The 14,869-nt window shown below is 34.1% G+C and overlaps 1 protein-coding gene across 7 annotated transcripts in view; it reads left to right on the forward strand.

Annotated features, from left to right (window-relative positions):
• RGS7 (regulator of G protein signaling 7) overlaps window positions 1-14,869 on the forward strand; it is a 228,759-nt gene that overhangs the window by 83,930 nt on the left and 129,960 nt on the right. For all 7 annotated transcript variants that reach the window (XM_066315661.1, XM_066315665.1, XM_066315662.1 and 4 more), the window contains one exon: window positions 14,605-14,701. In XM_066315661.1, the coding sequence (XP_066171758.1) occupies window positions 14,605-14,701 (97 nt within the window). The remainder of the gene's footprint in view (window positions 1-14,604; window positions 14,702-14,869) is intronic.

Consider the following 14,869-nt stretch of genomic DNA (forward strand, 5'->3'; position numbering starts at 1 on the left):
TGGAGTACCCATCTATTTTATTTGTCTGTATTGAAGTACTGTCTCACAACTTATTTATGTATTCATTTCTTTCTTTGCCTTAAACCTTTTACCTAATATAATTTAATTTTTTAGTTCATGTATCATGCCAAATGTTAATTTTCTCATACTAATTTTTTTTTTGCCTTTCATTGATCAGTAGCATTACAAAAGGCTACTGAAAGTGCTCTTTATGATTATCTAGTTAAAATCCCCTGCCATGGTCATGGATGTCTTTCACTAGGTCAAAAACCTGTCTGTCTTTCACTTTTGTTCTCTACCTATTTGGTAATCTTGATTCTTCATTTTCAGTGCAGATGTGTTGCCCGTTCCTTCAGGGACCACATTCCATAACTTCATTTATTCTTTTCCACACTTCACTTTTTCAGCACTATATCTTCTCTAGGTACAAATATTAATTATTTCTGTATAGTCAGAAGAGGGAATAGTACTGTAGTTTTAATTTCTGCAAGTTAAATTTAAAAAATCTAGAGAAGTTAAATGTTTTAAATGCTGTTAAGTTTGTAATCAATGTAACAAAACTGCTGTGAATGTTTTAATTATATGAGCCTTGCTGTAATGTCTGAAGTTCTAAAATAAACTGTATGTTAATCACTTATTAATTATATTAATCTGATTTTTAACGCTGGAGTCATGGATTTGACAGCATCTGAGATGACATTAGGAGAGCATTAGTGAGGCTAAGAACTAATTATTGTTTTATGTATGTGCTTGGCAAGGATGCAAGAGAAAAGGCAGCAAAAGCAGTTTGGTACTCAGAGCAGCTCTCGGGGTACTGCACTGTCCCAGCTGCCTCCGTGTGAATTGCAGAGGGGCTGAGGTGGGGCCATCCTGGTGCTGGATCCTCGCTCAGACTTTGGGGCAAGGCCAGAGAGCTCAGCCCTGTATTTCAAATGGGTTTCGATAGATTTCAACAGTGTAGCCTACTGCTTTACCAGTGTGAAGAAAACTTATTTTGGATATGAGTGAGGTGTTCTGGTGCAGTAGTTTTGTAGGATTATTAGTTTGCCAGCAACAATATTCAGTTGTTAAAACTGTGGGAATTACTATGTGCTTTTCTATATTTTGGCACCTGGTTTATCTTTTAATTTCTGTGTCTCTGAGGGTTATCAAAGGACATGCACTGTGCTGCTTTTGAACTTTCGATAAAAAAATTACAGTTTTATGATCTGGTTTGGAATATGTAGTCCTTGGAATAACCTGGACCCTAAAATAAAGTCTAGATTTCACATTTTATTGTGCATGCTGTGGAACAAATTCTGATTCGCACTTTCCAATTGGTTGCTACAATTCCTTTAGATGCTTTAAAGCACACAGTGGGATATCTCACAGGATAATAAGCCTAACTGACATAATAAAAAATGGAAATAAAGTAAACCATAACTACTTCCTTTATGGGTCAAATTGATCTCATAATTATTCCTAATGAACTTTCTGTGTCTGAAGATTTCTTGCATGTATTTTATTTGGAAAGTACTGTTAAGTGTGCAAGTGATTACTGTGTGGATTTGTAAATACAACAAAAATTTTAGAATTTTAAGTCTATGGTTTGATCAGAAATCTAAAACCAATACAATATTTCAGCATCTCCAAGAAAGCCCCTTTTGCATCAAGTTTTTTTAAGACATGCCCACAACTGCTTTGGTATGGAGAATGGACTGCTGCTTAGGAATGAATGTCAGTCTTTTGGTGATGTTATAGAACTAATTCCTAAAGTAAATCAAGGTTTAAGTTCACTTCTGAGAGCTTAAAAATGTTACCAAGGATAAACACAACTCAGAATGGAACCTGATCTCCTCCATACTGTGTTTATGCCCAGACAGAAATTAGGCACAGTGCAGCCTCTTGCTCAACCCACAGCTCTCTGCCCTCTCACCATGGTGCAAAGGGGCGGAGAATCAAAGTAAAACTTGTAGGTTGACATAAGAACAGTTTAATAATTGAAAATAAAGTAAAATGCAACTATAATGGTAAATTATAAAAATAATGGTAATAAAAAGGGAAAAACAACTGATGCACAATGCAATTGGTCATCACCTGCTGAGTGCTTCCAGTTTCTTTTGTGGACCTCCTCACTCACTGGCAAGGCACGAGACAAAAAAAGAGTCCTAGACTTGGTAAAAACATGACTTGACAAAACCCCAAAATATCAGTGTGTTTTCAACACCATTCTCATCCTGAATCCAAAACACAGCACTATAATTACTACTGAGAAGGAATTTACCTAGCTGAAACCAGGATACTGATGCAAAAGTCTGCAATTCAGTTTGCATTAGGCTGCAAGGTATACAGAGGGCATTAACATGTTCAAGACTGCTCCTGAACCAAGTGTATCATGAATGTCCTGATATCAGACTGTCTACACTGGTTATGTAGCATCAGAGATTAAATATTTTTATTGCTCTACCCATTTATACTACCTTAGAAGTCACTGCTGTCTGCATCTAATCTCAGCAGATTTACTCTGAATTTACAGTCTCCATCATTTTGGTCAGCATCTTTTTATGTTAACTCTCAACTTTCAACAGTAGTTCTTATGATAACAGATTATAAAATATTTGAGATACTACTAGAAGTACCATGGTCACTCTGTGGTGGAGACTGTTTTAGAGTGAGAAATGATTCAAATGTTGTGTCTGTGTTTGTCAGAATTTGTCATTTTTATCATAACAGTTAGATCTGGGGTCTTTGATGTTGTAAGATTTCCCTAGAAACTACCTTGATTTAATCTGTAAATGAAGATTTCTTTTACAATAGGATTTAGGAATACAGTGCTGTTACTTAAGGGATCTATTCTGGAGGCACGATTTTGGGAGGTCTTGCCAAATGTTACGAGACAGTAAATATTTTTGTAACTTCATTTTTCAGTATTAGATTTCAAAGATCCCGTCTAACTATCTTTAAGTAGGATTATGTATGAAGAAATAAATCCTGGTAAGGGTGTGTATGATGACCATAAACTAAAATGCAAATCGACACAGTTTCAAAGAAGATCAAAAGATAATGAACATGGATCTTTCCTTTGTCCTCCTTGTGATTCCTTCCTCCTTTTCTGCTTTGTCTAACACATAAATAATTCAGTGTACAAGTTATTCCTTATCTTTGTCTTGCAACATCATGTACTGGAACAGGATGTGATAAGGTAATGATGGAACAAAGAGGCATACAGTAAACAATTATGTCTCTAAACATTCTTCTTCAGAATAATGAACTTCTCAGCTAAGTTTAACATATTAAATGCATTCAAGACATCAACATCTAAGGTGTTAAGTTAGTTGTAAGAGGGGGACCATGCAAAAATACAGTTTTGTGGTTTTGTGTATGGAATGGAATGCAACATCTTTAATTTCTGGAACTTTATAAATAGTTTAGCTTTTGATAGAAAATGAAGACGGACTTTGACACTCATGGAGTACTTAATATTTAGAAGCCCAATGCCTAATGATGCTAATATTTATTCCCAAAATATAAAAGGAAATGCCTTCACTCACTACAGTAGACTTCGATTCATGTCTCTGAGAAGATATAGGGTGGGAAAAAATGTCAGGACTCTGCAGCTTTCTGGAACAGAAAGAAACTCCAGTCTGTTTTAAAATATGTATGCTATGATTTTATCTAGCATTACAGTGCTCCAGCACATCAAAAACTTTAGTTCTTTTGGTTTTATGTTTGTTTTTTTAATTTTAATTCACTCAAATCCATTTAGATTGTTTGGTTCTTCGGTTACAGGATGTCTGATTTTAATATTGTTCTAATCTCACGGCATACATATAGTAGTATGTGAATACCCAAACCTGTTTATAACAAAAGAATATCTCCTTTCCCAGTTGTGTATCAGAAAGAATAAAGTAAGGGTTTTATAGTCATTATTCACAATTCTCAGAGCTCACATATTTCAAATCTGCTAATGACTGCTGCTCTACTTTCTTTTGTGGCACAAATATGATTTGACAATAAAGACATAAAATGTTTCTAATCAAAAGAAAAATGACTGCAAAGGAAAATAAAATGTAGATACTGTAAATGTCAAACTATGAGTAAATTGGACAAGTACAGAACGTCCAGACCTGATTTACTTTAAAGTGTCTAAATCATGAGAATTTAAAAGCTCTAGTGTTTTGATAGCAAGATAGCCTTTTCTGTTTTCTTTATTCCAAAGGAAATCAAAGTATGGTTGGTTTTTCTGGGAAAATATAATATGAATTCTTAAGAGAAATTCATGTTTTTAAAAACAGATAAAAATTAAATAGGACAAGGGCACATAGTCCATTTTAAATTTCCTTAATTCCTTCCAAGTCCTTTTCCTTAATTCCTTCCTTAAGTCCAAGTCCAGTGGAGTGCTAGAGCTGAGGCAATTGCTGCATAAAACTGAAAGGAAGTAAATAAAATGTGTTCTGCTTTTCTTGATTACGCTGCAACCAGTCAAAATATAAATTGGGAAATGTCACATTGGAATAGGGTCCTATTTCACAAAGCACTGGAACATACACACTCATTGCTGTGTCACCCACTGTCCTTTGATATGTCAGTTCACTGGTTTTTAATGAGTTAGGTATTTAGTTGCTTCCATTTTCTTAGAAAATTTCAGCCTTAATGTTAACAAACTGTTTAAGTGCTTTGATAAATAAGCCTTAACTGAGGTTGCTCCCAAATCATTACATGGCAGAGGATTCTTATGAAAGTACAGCAATTTAGAGTGGGATTGAGAACAAACTATGTCATTTTTCAATAGGTGGAGAGATAGATTAAATTATAAGCGATGAAGGCAAGAAGTCTTGGTTTATGTGTTTGTAAGGTAACTACATATAATGGAATTAGGTGTGGACTGGCATTACTGCTCTTCAGCAGTGATTTCTTTTAAGAAAACTCCTGTGAAAGCCTACTTTGATCAAAGAGTATAGCTAATGTAGCTTTCATTTGAAAATAAGGAACTTTCATTTCTGCTCATTCATTGTGTAGAATCAAAACCCGTATCAAAATTCTGACTGACTCTTTTCCAAGTACCTCCTAAAGGAAACTATGGGCTACATTCTCTTAATCAAGTTATTTTTCCACGACTTAAGTAATTTTTAGAAGAATGCCAGGATTTTATGAATGGCATAGAGACATTGCCTCTGTTTTAGAAAAATAAGATTTTAGATTTGTCATAGAGTCTGGCTGATACAGTTAGAATCCTATACAAAATAACTCTGGAGATGCTGAGAAATTATAAATAAAATAGTGTCACTTTTGGCATCCTGTACAAGATACTATTCCTTGTTTAAGTTACATTCTATAATTTTGTTTCATAGCAAACACTCACATTTTGTTTGGGTATTTTCCACAGGCAATTTAAAATACATTTTAAAACTGTAAAAAAATGCAGAAAATACTGTTTATTTCTACATAAATTCACCCCAATGTTTTTGGTTTTTAAATGTGTGTAGAACTTATTTTTATTATTCCTCGCTGAATAAGAAGATCTATGACCTATTTTTCTTAAATCTTCTAATGTTTTGATTGATGAAAAGCTTGACTAATTTCTGTAGTCAATAAGAGATGAAAAATATTGCTTGACATGTAGAAATGCATAATTTTTGTTACTAAAGGGCAGGCTAATATTTGTATGCATTGCTTGTCTTACATAAACCTATAGTTCGCACTACAGTCCCTGAATTGCTACTAGCAAGAGCTATATAAAATAATTTTGCTTTTTAGCATGAAAATTAGTACTTAGAGCGTGTGTGATCTTCTCAAGATGAGTAAAAAATGATCAGGCCTGGAGCTTCTGCTGGCTCGAAGGGGAGATGATGATAAGACTTTTAATAAGAAAGGAAAATGTACTGGTGTTATTGGAATGCTGGTAGCTAAATTTTTATGGAAAAAAGTTCCATATGGTTCATTTATTTCAGTAATCTTCTTGATTTTTTTTTTAATTGCATGGGGAATGTACCATAATTGTGTTTTCTGACTTTATCCACTATTATCTGTATTGTTCACTTGGCAGATCAATAGTTCAGTATTTAATTTGTTTTCATTTCTTTTACATTGTTCTTTAAGTGAAAATGGGTGAATTCAACATGCTTTAAAAACTGACATAGCCAGAACATCCACAGCTGTCTATTTTCTATCTATTCAGATTAGGTAAGAATAAAATATTTGTTTTTGAGTAAGTTGTGTAACAGAGGGTGAACAGACTTCTGTGAAACCAGTCCATCTGTCATATAATGCTACATTACTGTATTACATCAGCAGCCTATTTTTTAAATGCCAAACAGAATTGATACTGAAAGCTTTCCATACTGTAATACAGTTAAGAGCCCTTTCTTTTACAAGAACATGATTTAAAAGTCACTTGTAAAAATTTATTTTGATGGTAGCAGTTTTACTTCTGTATTTAATGGAGTTTAATGACTCAGAGCAATTTCAAGGACCAAGAGATTTATAATGAAGTTTTTATACAGTATTTTTCTTCTCTAGGTGCTGAAATATTAACAGAAGATCAGCTTGCCTCCTTCAGTCTTCCCTCACCACAAGGCAGAGAGCAATGTAGAAATCACCAGAATACTTATAATTGTTTTCCCTAAAATGTTATTTCTGTTAATGTAATTTGAAACATTTCTTGTAATTACTTTTATGCTCACTAGTAGTTAAGGGATAATGATATTGTACTTTTTAAGAAAGGTTTCATCCTTGGTCAACCATAGCTGCCCCTAAAATGATCTGCTTCTGTGATATGGCTTTGTAATGTTTGGTATCATCTGACAAGTGAGGAAGAGAATCCAACCAGACAAACTTAGTTTTAAAACCATTAGTAACAGACGACATAAGAAAGATATACCAATATAAAAAAAAAATCTGTTTGTTTATACTTTAGATTAAATTACAATATTTCGGAGTAAATGTAAGTGTTCTCCAGAAGAATATAACACCTTTCTTTTTAGGTGGATGAATTTATCATAACTCTGTTATTGCTAATATTTTTGCGACTGTTTATTTTTTTGAAGGCAAAATGTGCTATTGGCTACAATTCACTTTTGTATCTGAGTTACCTATTTGTAAGCTAGCTTATTTTGTTATTTTCCATTTCCTACAAAAATGTCTGCATCTGTTTTCTTCTTTTAAATCCCAGCCTGTGTACTGACCAGAATCTGTCCTTTAATTTTTTTTCGTTGTTGTTGAATTTTGACATTTTACTTTTCTTTGTTTTTAGAAAAAAACCCAAACATTTGGCCATTTTGTAGTATTGTTTTGGAAGGCCCATTTGGGATCTCAGAGATTAGGTATCCATTGAACTTCTTTTTTTCTAAATGTACAGGGGACTTCATTTTTAGTGTCAGTATCATCATATTACAAATTTTCAGTACAACCCAGAAACAGCTTGGCTTTGAAAGACTGTATTTTTAAAAAGTTGTACTTTGCCTAAGAAATACTATTTCTGTCTCTGGTAGCACAGTCTAGAAGCTCAAATTTTGACCTGACAGATTAAGAAATATTATTTGTATGTTTAGCTGCTTTTATATATATATATATTATTCTGAATGAAGTATTTTTGCAGAAATCTCTCTATTAGTAAAAGCAGTCTTTCACCAAGGCCTCCTTTATCAAGCTGTGTTTTCTTCTGAGGTGTCCATAGTGATACTTCTCTTTCCTCCATCATTCCAACTGAAGTTTCATACATGTAATGGAAATAATTACTTCACTAAAAGCAGAAATGCAATTTCCAAAATTATCATTGACTTAGGTGGTTTGGAAATTTCACCATCTGGATGTTTTTTTTAACTCCTTTGGGTAAGCTTTCTCTGGTTTTGTTGTGCAACAATAACATTCAAGGTTTGAGAAATGTGTTTTTTTAATTAATTCTCCTTAGTCGTTTCTAAGTTCTAGGAAAAACAGGTAAATAAAATTAAATACTTTATCTATCTGAAATTGAAGCATGAGAACCATTTAGTTACAGTAGTAATTCTTGCATCAGTTCATAACCTCTTATATTTTCTGTATCTGATTCTGACATTAACTAAATATAGAAAATGCTTCTTAGCTAGAAAAGGCCAGAGTAAAAATAAATTATGAATTATTAATACTATGAAACAATTTTAAAGCATATCTGAATTATTTTGAAAGTGGTTAATTTTTTAAAAATAGCCTTTTTTCTTGCTTAAGATATTTTTTGTTGTTTGAAGTTGCATTTTCAGGAGGACTAGGGAACTGGAATTGACAACTCCCTAATTTTTCATGGACTTTAGTATAGCATTTTCTATGACCTTTTCTTGATTTCAAAGCTGAATCAGTATGATCTATTTCTCCAAAGTTATATGATCTTTCTGTAATGCCAGTTGAGTTGTTTTTATGAACTACTTCAGCCTGCCCTTCACAGTCCAGCTATATAGCATTGGTATACATTCAGTGAACTGGGTGTCTATCTTATACATCCAGATGTAAGATTCTTAGGTGAGATAAAAATCTAATTGAAAAAAGTGAGAATAATAGCCCTTGCAGTGTTACAGGTTTGTTGACAGTGTTCTGACAGAGTTTTCTCGCACTATTTTTCTGAATTAGAATGAAGAATAATTTTTTGAGGGGGGGTGGAATACAATATTAAGAAAATGTTTTCAGATCAACTTTTCCAAAGAAAAAACAGTGAGAAATAACTGTAGAATGATGGAAGAAATAGAAGATTGCTGGCAGATCTTCTGTTCACCCAGTGTATGAAGCAGAGAAAATGAGTGGTGTATGAAACCATGAGCTCAAGACTATATCTGTCCTTAGGAGAAAAGATAGTTACTTATTGGCATAAATTACTACCGACAGAATGTACTATATGCTATCTTCAAGTTCAGTGATGAAGATGAAGGGTTGATAGTAAGAAGACGCTCAGTGGGACTTCTCATTTAATTCAGCCTCAAAAAAAATTGCACAGAACTGGCGTCAATTTTCAAATAAATTGAAAATAGCCTTAATTATTCTTAATAAATGACAAAAGTTTGCCCTGTGATCATTTAATGTAAGCACAGACTTAGAGATGTAGTACTTTTGTTTTTCAACCAGTCTGAAACATTACCTGTTTGTTGAATATGAAACAGTATGGATGATTAGAGAAAATAAATTTGAATCCTGATTAGATATTCACATTGGTAACTACAAATGAAGCCATAAGAGTAATGACAGATAATGAATCAATACAGACTTTTCTACTACATGTGAAGCCAGAACATTTTCTGCTCTCCAAAGGTATTCTGTTTAGGGAGGGAATGAACTATTTGCTCACACCAGTGTCTTCATGGACAGAAGGAAAGAAACAAGAGGCAGAGATGCCAGCATCACAGGTACATGTAGAAAATAAGGCTCTCCAAACTCTCTCCAATGTATCTATTTAATATGATTGGAAACTTTTCTGTTGGTTTGCCATTTGATTTCATGATGTCAAATAATTATTTCAGCAAATACAGGCTCTGGAAAGAATGAGACCAGTCATTCTTGTATTCTTTTAATTAAGTTATTCTATAATTTAATGTTCATCAGAGAGTACCTAGGGCTGTTTCCTGTATTGGTAGACCAGAGATGCAATATTGCTGTCTTAGAAAAACTCCTGACTACTTTTGTATCAGCTAGCTCAGAGAGTTCGTGCATGACTGTCATTTACAGTTTGGTTAGTCTTGTGTGTTTCAAGCCATCTTTCAGCACTGTATTTTAGTCAAAAATCTAAATGTACTTTTCTGAACTTCTGAATGTTTTAAACTTGGTTTTCCTATCAAGTAGGAATGAAGAGTTGAAATAACCCAACTCTGCATTCAATGGAAAATGCTAAAATCTTTGGCAACAAAGATACTTAACCATCTTGTTTCTACACATTTGATTTAGAAAAAGTGTTGTCAGCATTCTTAAACTGAGATTCTTTATTTTACTTTGGTGACTTTGCCTCATACACTGAGTAAACTGAAGGTCTCCACTAACCTTCCATCTCCACCTCTGAGGTAATTTCTTACTGATTTGATCTGGCCATCAGTTTGCCTGTACTTGTGCTTGTCGGTGAAGCAGTCAGAAGAAAAGTGGCCCTTATGTTGCAAGGAGCCTTGTATCTGTCTCCTACCCTGCCAGTTTTGTTCAGCCCAAGTTGCTTGATGTACATGTCTGCACAGGCGATAGGCTGAGGAAAACTTCTGCAACCTTCTGGCCAGCTCTGTAAAGTGTTAGAGAGGGCGGAAAATATCTAAGGAAACATGTTGCATACTGTAAGAAATATGCTGTGACCCTTTGTACTTTTTAACAAAAGTTTGGACAAGGTTTGTAGCTAGTTCCACTGGACTATTCTACCCTTGCATTTGTGTAAAAAGGAGAAAAAAAAATAAGTTAGCAAAATGAAGAAAGCTGTAGTGTGGGTGGACCATGGTACACTCAATGTAAGACTAATCCCTGTTCTGATGTATGATAACTGAATACAAAATTATGCTTATTTCATTTTGGTATTCCTGAGTTTAGTCTTAATTCCCTGGCACTGAATTAATTTTTTTTAAGGCACAGGAATCAAATTAAGACACCTGTGGATGCCAGAGTAGGACAAGGCTTCAAGTTTACCATGTATCTCTTGAGCTAGCTTGGTTCCAGATGGATTACTTTTTCTAGTATCCTTGTATCTAGTGATCATCTTTATGTGGAATTGATTTAGGCTCCATTTTAATGGAAGAAAAAAAAGTCTTGTCCTGCACTAAGAAATGTTTTGTTTTTCACCGTTGTTGTGTTTGAATTAATGAAAAAAAAGAAAACCCAAACCAAAACCAGTTCTTAAGATGCAGTGATGCTGAATTATGGTTCAAATTGATAATTTTTGCAAGATGTGCAGATGAGCAGCAATGAAATTCTTATTTAGGATTTGGAATTTTGAAGAACAGGGTTTCCCCCCACAAACCATAAATCATATGGCATGGTAACACTGAGGACCATAAAAATTCTACTTTTAGGAGCTATATTTCTTTCACCTATCTGTACGTAGCTAAAGGAATCTCCCTCTGGTGTGTTGTCAAGACCTCCACTGGTTCTCCTCCTGGGGTGAGCTGGTCACACCTGCATCCCTACCTAGCTCCTGGTGTGTCAGAGCAGAGTGAGTTGTCATTGTTCAATGGTTCCTGTATCCTGTAGCCCTTCGATTACAGGGTACTGTTATCTGCATTTTTTTTGCTTTAGAGAACATGCACTGTCACTGTTGTCATAGAGTTAGGCTTTGAAATAGATTTCAGAGTCTTTACGTGTCAAGATGAAGGCTGCAAATTGCCTTCACAAGGAGACAAGTGAAGTTTTAAATATTAATATTGTAAGTTTTTTTTCTGAGTTGCTTATGCATCAGAAGTTTAGTGAGTTATTGTCAGGGTTAGAATTACCTCACTGGTAAAGAAATGACGCATTTTTTGGAGAAGACGTTTATTTAGAGAGCTTTCTGTAGGATCTGTGCTGCACTGAAATTTCTTACTAGCTATACTTTCCCAGTTAATGATGTATAATGATGACTGAAAAGCTAAAAGACATGCTTATACAACTTCCTCTTCTCGAGCACATTAACCTTCATTTGCAGAGTGATCAGGAGGCTAATTATTCATGGGTTTGTTTGAGTTATTTAAGAATGTTTAGGATTTAAAAGAATCCCACTGCAAAACGAGGGCTGGAGAGGTTTAGCCAGGTAAGAGCATATGAAAGAAAAAATTCTAATTCTGAGGTGAAATGAAGAAGCTTCTATTTCATTCTTGAGCATTGGGTCAGGTGACTCAGAAACAAACAATGCTACATCAGGAAGTAAAATTATTATACCAGGCAGCAGCATGTGTTTCCCAGATTAGGCTTCTTGAGCAAAATTAGATTAAGATTTTCTTTCATCATTCTAATTAAACTATTCTGCCCTTTTCATTGTCTTAGGTCATTGCTGATGAATGACAGAGGAGTGCCTTGACTGCTGTTTCCTAAATATAATTAAGTTTGATGTTTTTCAGTGGAAGAGGTTATATATTTGCTGAATTTAAGGCAGCTGAAACAGAAACAGCAACGGCATATTTTCAAAGTTAAACTGTGCACCTGCATATGTTGAGCTGGATAGGCTGGAATCTTTAATTTAAACTTTTTTTCTCATAAATTGCCCTTCATTTTCTAGAGTTCTTTTGTTTAAGATTTAAGAAAACCACAAACCACAAGTAACTTCTTAGATTTCTATGTAAGAGGTCAGGTATACCTAATTAGTGAACTGCTGTTGTGTTGTGTGTTCAGAACATTCCTGCTCACTTAGGAGGTAATCTCTGCTCACTGAGTTATCCAGGCAGTTCCCAGTAATGCTGTCTGGAGTGTGAGCTGCCTTTTGCACAGACAGAACTCATGCCCAACATAGAACAATAATATGAGCTTGATATAAAGGGGAAGGTGTAATTTTGCAGTGCAGACATCCTAGAGTTCACTTTGCTAATCAAAACCAGAGGACTCTCCCACAGCTTCAGTCTCTCTCAGAGTAAGATTTTATGCTGTTTAGATTCGATCTTGTCCGTGAAGAAATTTTAGGAAAGCGTATGTAAATGTCTGTTAACAATTTGTTCCATGCACTCTCAAAAGTCTGACTACTGACAGCACTGGGCATTTAACATCTGTGCTCGTGTTCTTGAGTGATCAGTAACTGTGTCTCTCTACCTGTAATACTGTGTTTGAGAAGTGGGGCCTGTATTTGTAGTAATCCTTATTATATAGCAAATATACCTTTAGTGTGTTGTCTTATGTACAAATTGTCTTCTATAATTTGTCCTTGTGTAACATATGTTGTTCCCTCTGCAGTTCTAGCAATATTCTCACAAGCTTACTCTGCATGTATGGAATCGATCATTAAATATGAGCAGCAAAAATATTTACTTGAATTTAAGTGCATTCTTATTTACTTAAGGGAAAAATAAGACAGTTTCTGAAGTTGATAGAAGCCTTCAGTCACTATGTGGATAAAAAATGTAGGGATGGGTGCCATTTCACAGATAATGGTTGACAAGCATAGATATGCTTGATGATTTCTTCAGAAATCTATTGATGGCCTTCCTTTTCTATTTAAATAATTAAATTCCATGTCAGATGAATATTGGTTCTTTTCTTCTGTTACATTTTGCACATTGCCTAAATCTGAGCAATAGTCTGAGATTTTCACACCTTGCTAACAATATCTACTTCTTGTGTTTACTTTTTGGTTTGAACAATGACACTGGATTTGCATTCCTTTGGTTGTTAATATGTGATCTATAAATATATGGAACATGGGAACCTTCAGGCACTCTATGCATAAATAGCTTTTTCTTGAGCAGTCAAGCTAAATGATTTTGTTTTTTTTTTTTTTTTTTTTTTTTTGCTATGGATGTTTGTTCTTTTTCCTAAGTACACCACTGGTGACCCCAAATGCTGTTCTCTTTCTTGGCTCTGTACAACTCTCTTATTTGGCCAATTAATGCACAGCTGCAGCCAATGCTGGTTTGCTATTTGCTAATGTGGGACATCTGACTTTAGGGGGGAAAGGGCCATCACAGAATTTCTTCTGTTATTCTGCTTCTACAACACAGCCCAGCCACAAACTTTTAATGAAGTTTTATTAGGTGTACAGAAGTGATATACAAATATTTTTTGAACTTTGACTAATGAAAGAGTATAAAATGCCCTGTCACATAGAGTTTTTCACGTAGAGCATGTTGGGGATTTAAGTAAAAAGAAAGTTTTAATTAATTTCATCATAGTTTCATTGAACATTTTGAGAAGTTAGATATTCAAAGAAAGAAATAAATGTGGAAATTATCAAATGTGTAAATTTCCATTATGAAATGAGAAAAAAGAAAAAATGGCATTGTAAGCCAGTGACTCTACTTAAATATTCTTGGTTTTCCAGTCATAGTTCATAGGAAAGTGAACCTTTGCATTGGGCACAATTTATAAAATGTGTGGTCCAAATTAGCCTAAAAATTGAACTGGAAAACTGAGCTAATATAAAGAATATATACATAAGAAAATCAGAAAATTGATTTAAAATATTTTTATACCTACTCCATTGTTACCTATGAAGAAATTTTATGTTTATGGCTCTGCTGTCTCCAGGAAAGCAAAATTACAACATGTTGTATTTTTGCCCTTTTCAAAAGAAAAGAAGGTGTTTTTGCTTTGAACTTAAAAGCTCTGGTCGCTTTTAAACATTCTGTTTGAGAACTCTATCAGTCCCTTAAAAGCCTGTGTCTTTTTTGCTTTTATGTGTGGTACAATACCATTAAAACAATCATGGAGTTTAATATCCAACTTTAACTAAATCTAGCTTTAACTAAGTTATTCTGCATTGCTGCTTCTTTCTCAAAAGCCCTTGAATACATATTTTTCTTACTGTTTTTCATGCATAAATTACTTGCAGTTTTAGCCTGTTCAATAAAATTGTGGAATATAAATTAAATAACAAAATACAAAGAGGGGACCTTTTATTCTGAGACATTGATCTAGTATTTCTTTGAGATTAATTTTAGGAAATAATTCTGGATGTATTTATTTATTTATTGTTCCTTTCTTTCTTTTTTTAAATTTAATTTTTTTTATTTCTCTGTTCAGATGGAAGATGTCATAGCCCGCATGCAAGATGAGAAAAATGGGATTCCTATTCGTACAGTGAAAAGTTTTCTTTCCAAGATTCCCAGTGTCTTTTCTGGTAAGAGTCAAAGGGAATTTCATACTATTTTAAAGTTTTCACTTGGCCTTATGCAAGGGGATGGTCTAGTGGGAAACTCTTTTAAATAAGTACTTTTGAGAATTCACAGTCATCTGGTCTGGAGTATATACACTTTATTCTTTGAATAGTTTAATTATAGAAGTTTTT

Source organism: Sylvia atricapilla, chromosome 3, assembly GCF_009819655.1.
Source record: "Sylvia atricapilla isolate bSylAtr1 chromosome 3, bSylAtr1.pri, whole genome shotgun sequence".
NCBI lineage: Eukaryota > Metazoa > Chordata > Aves > Passeriformes > Sylviidae > Sylvia > Sylvia atricapilla.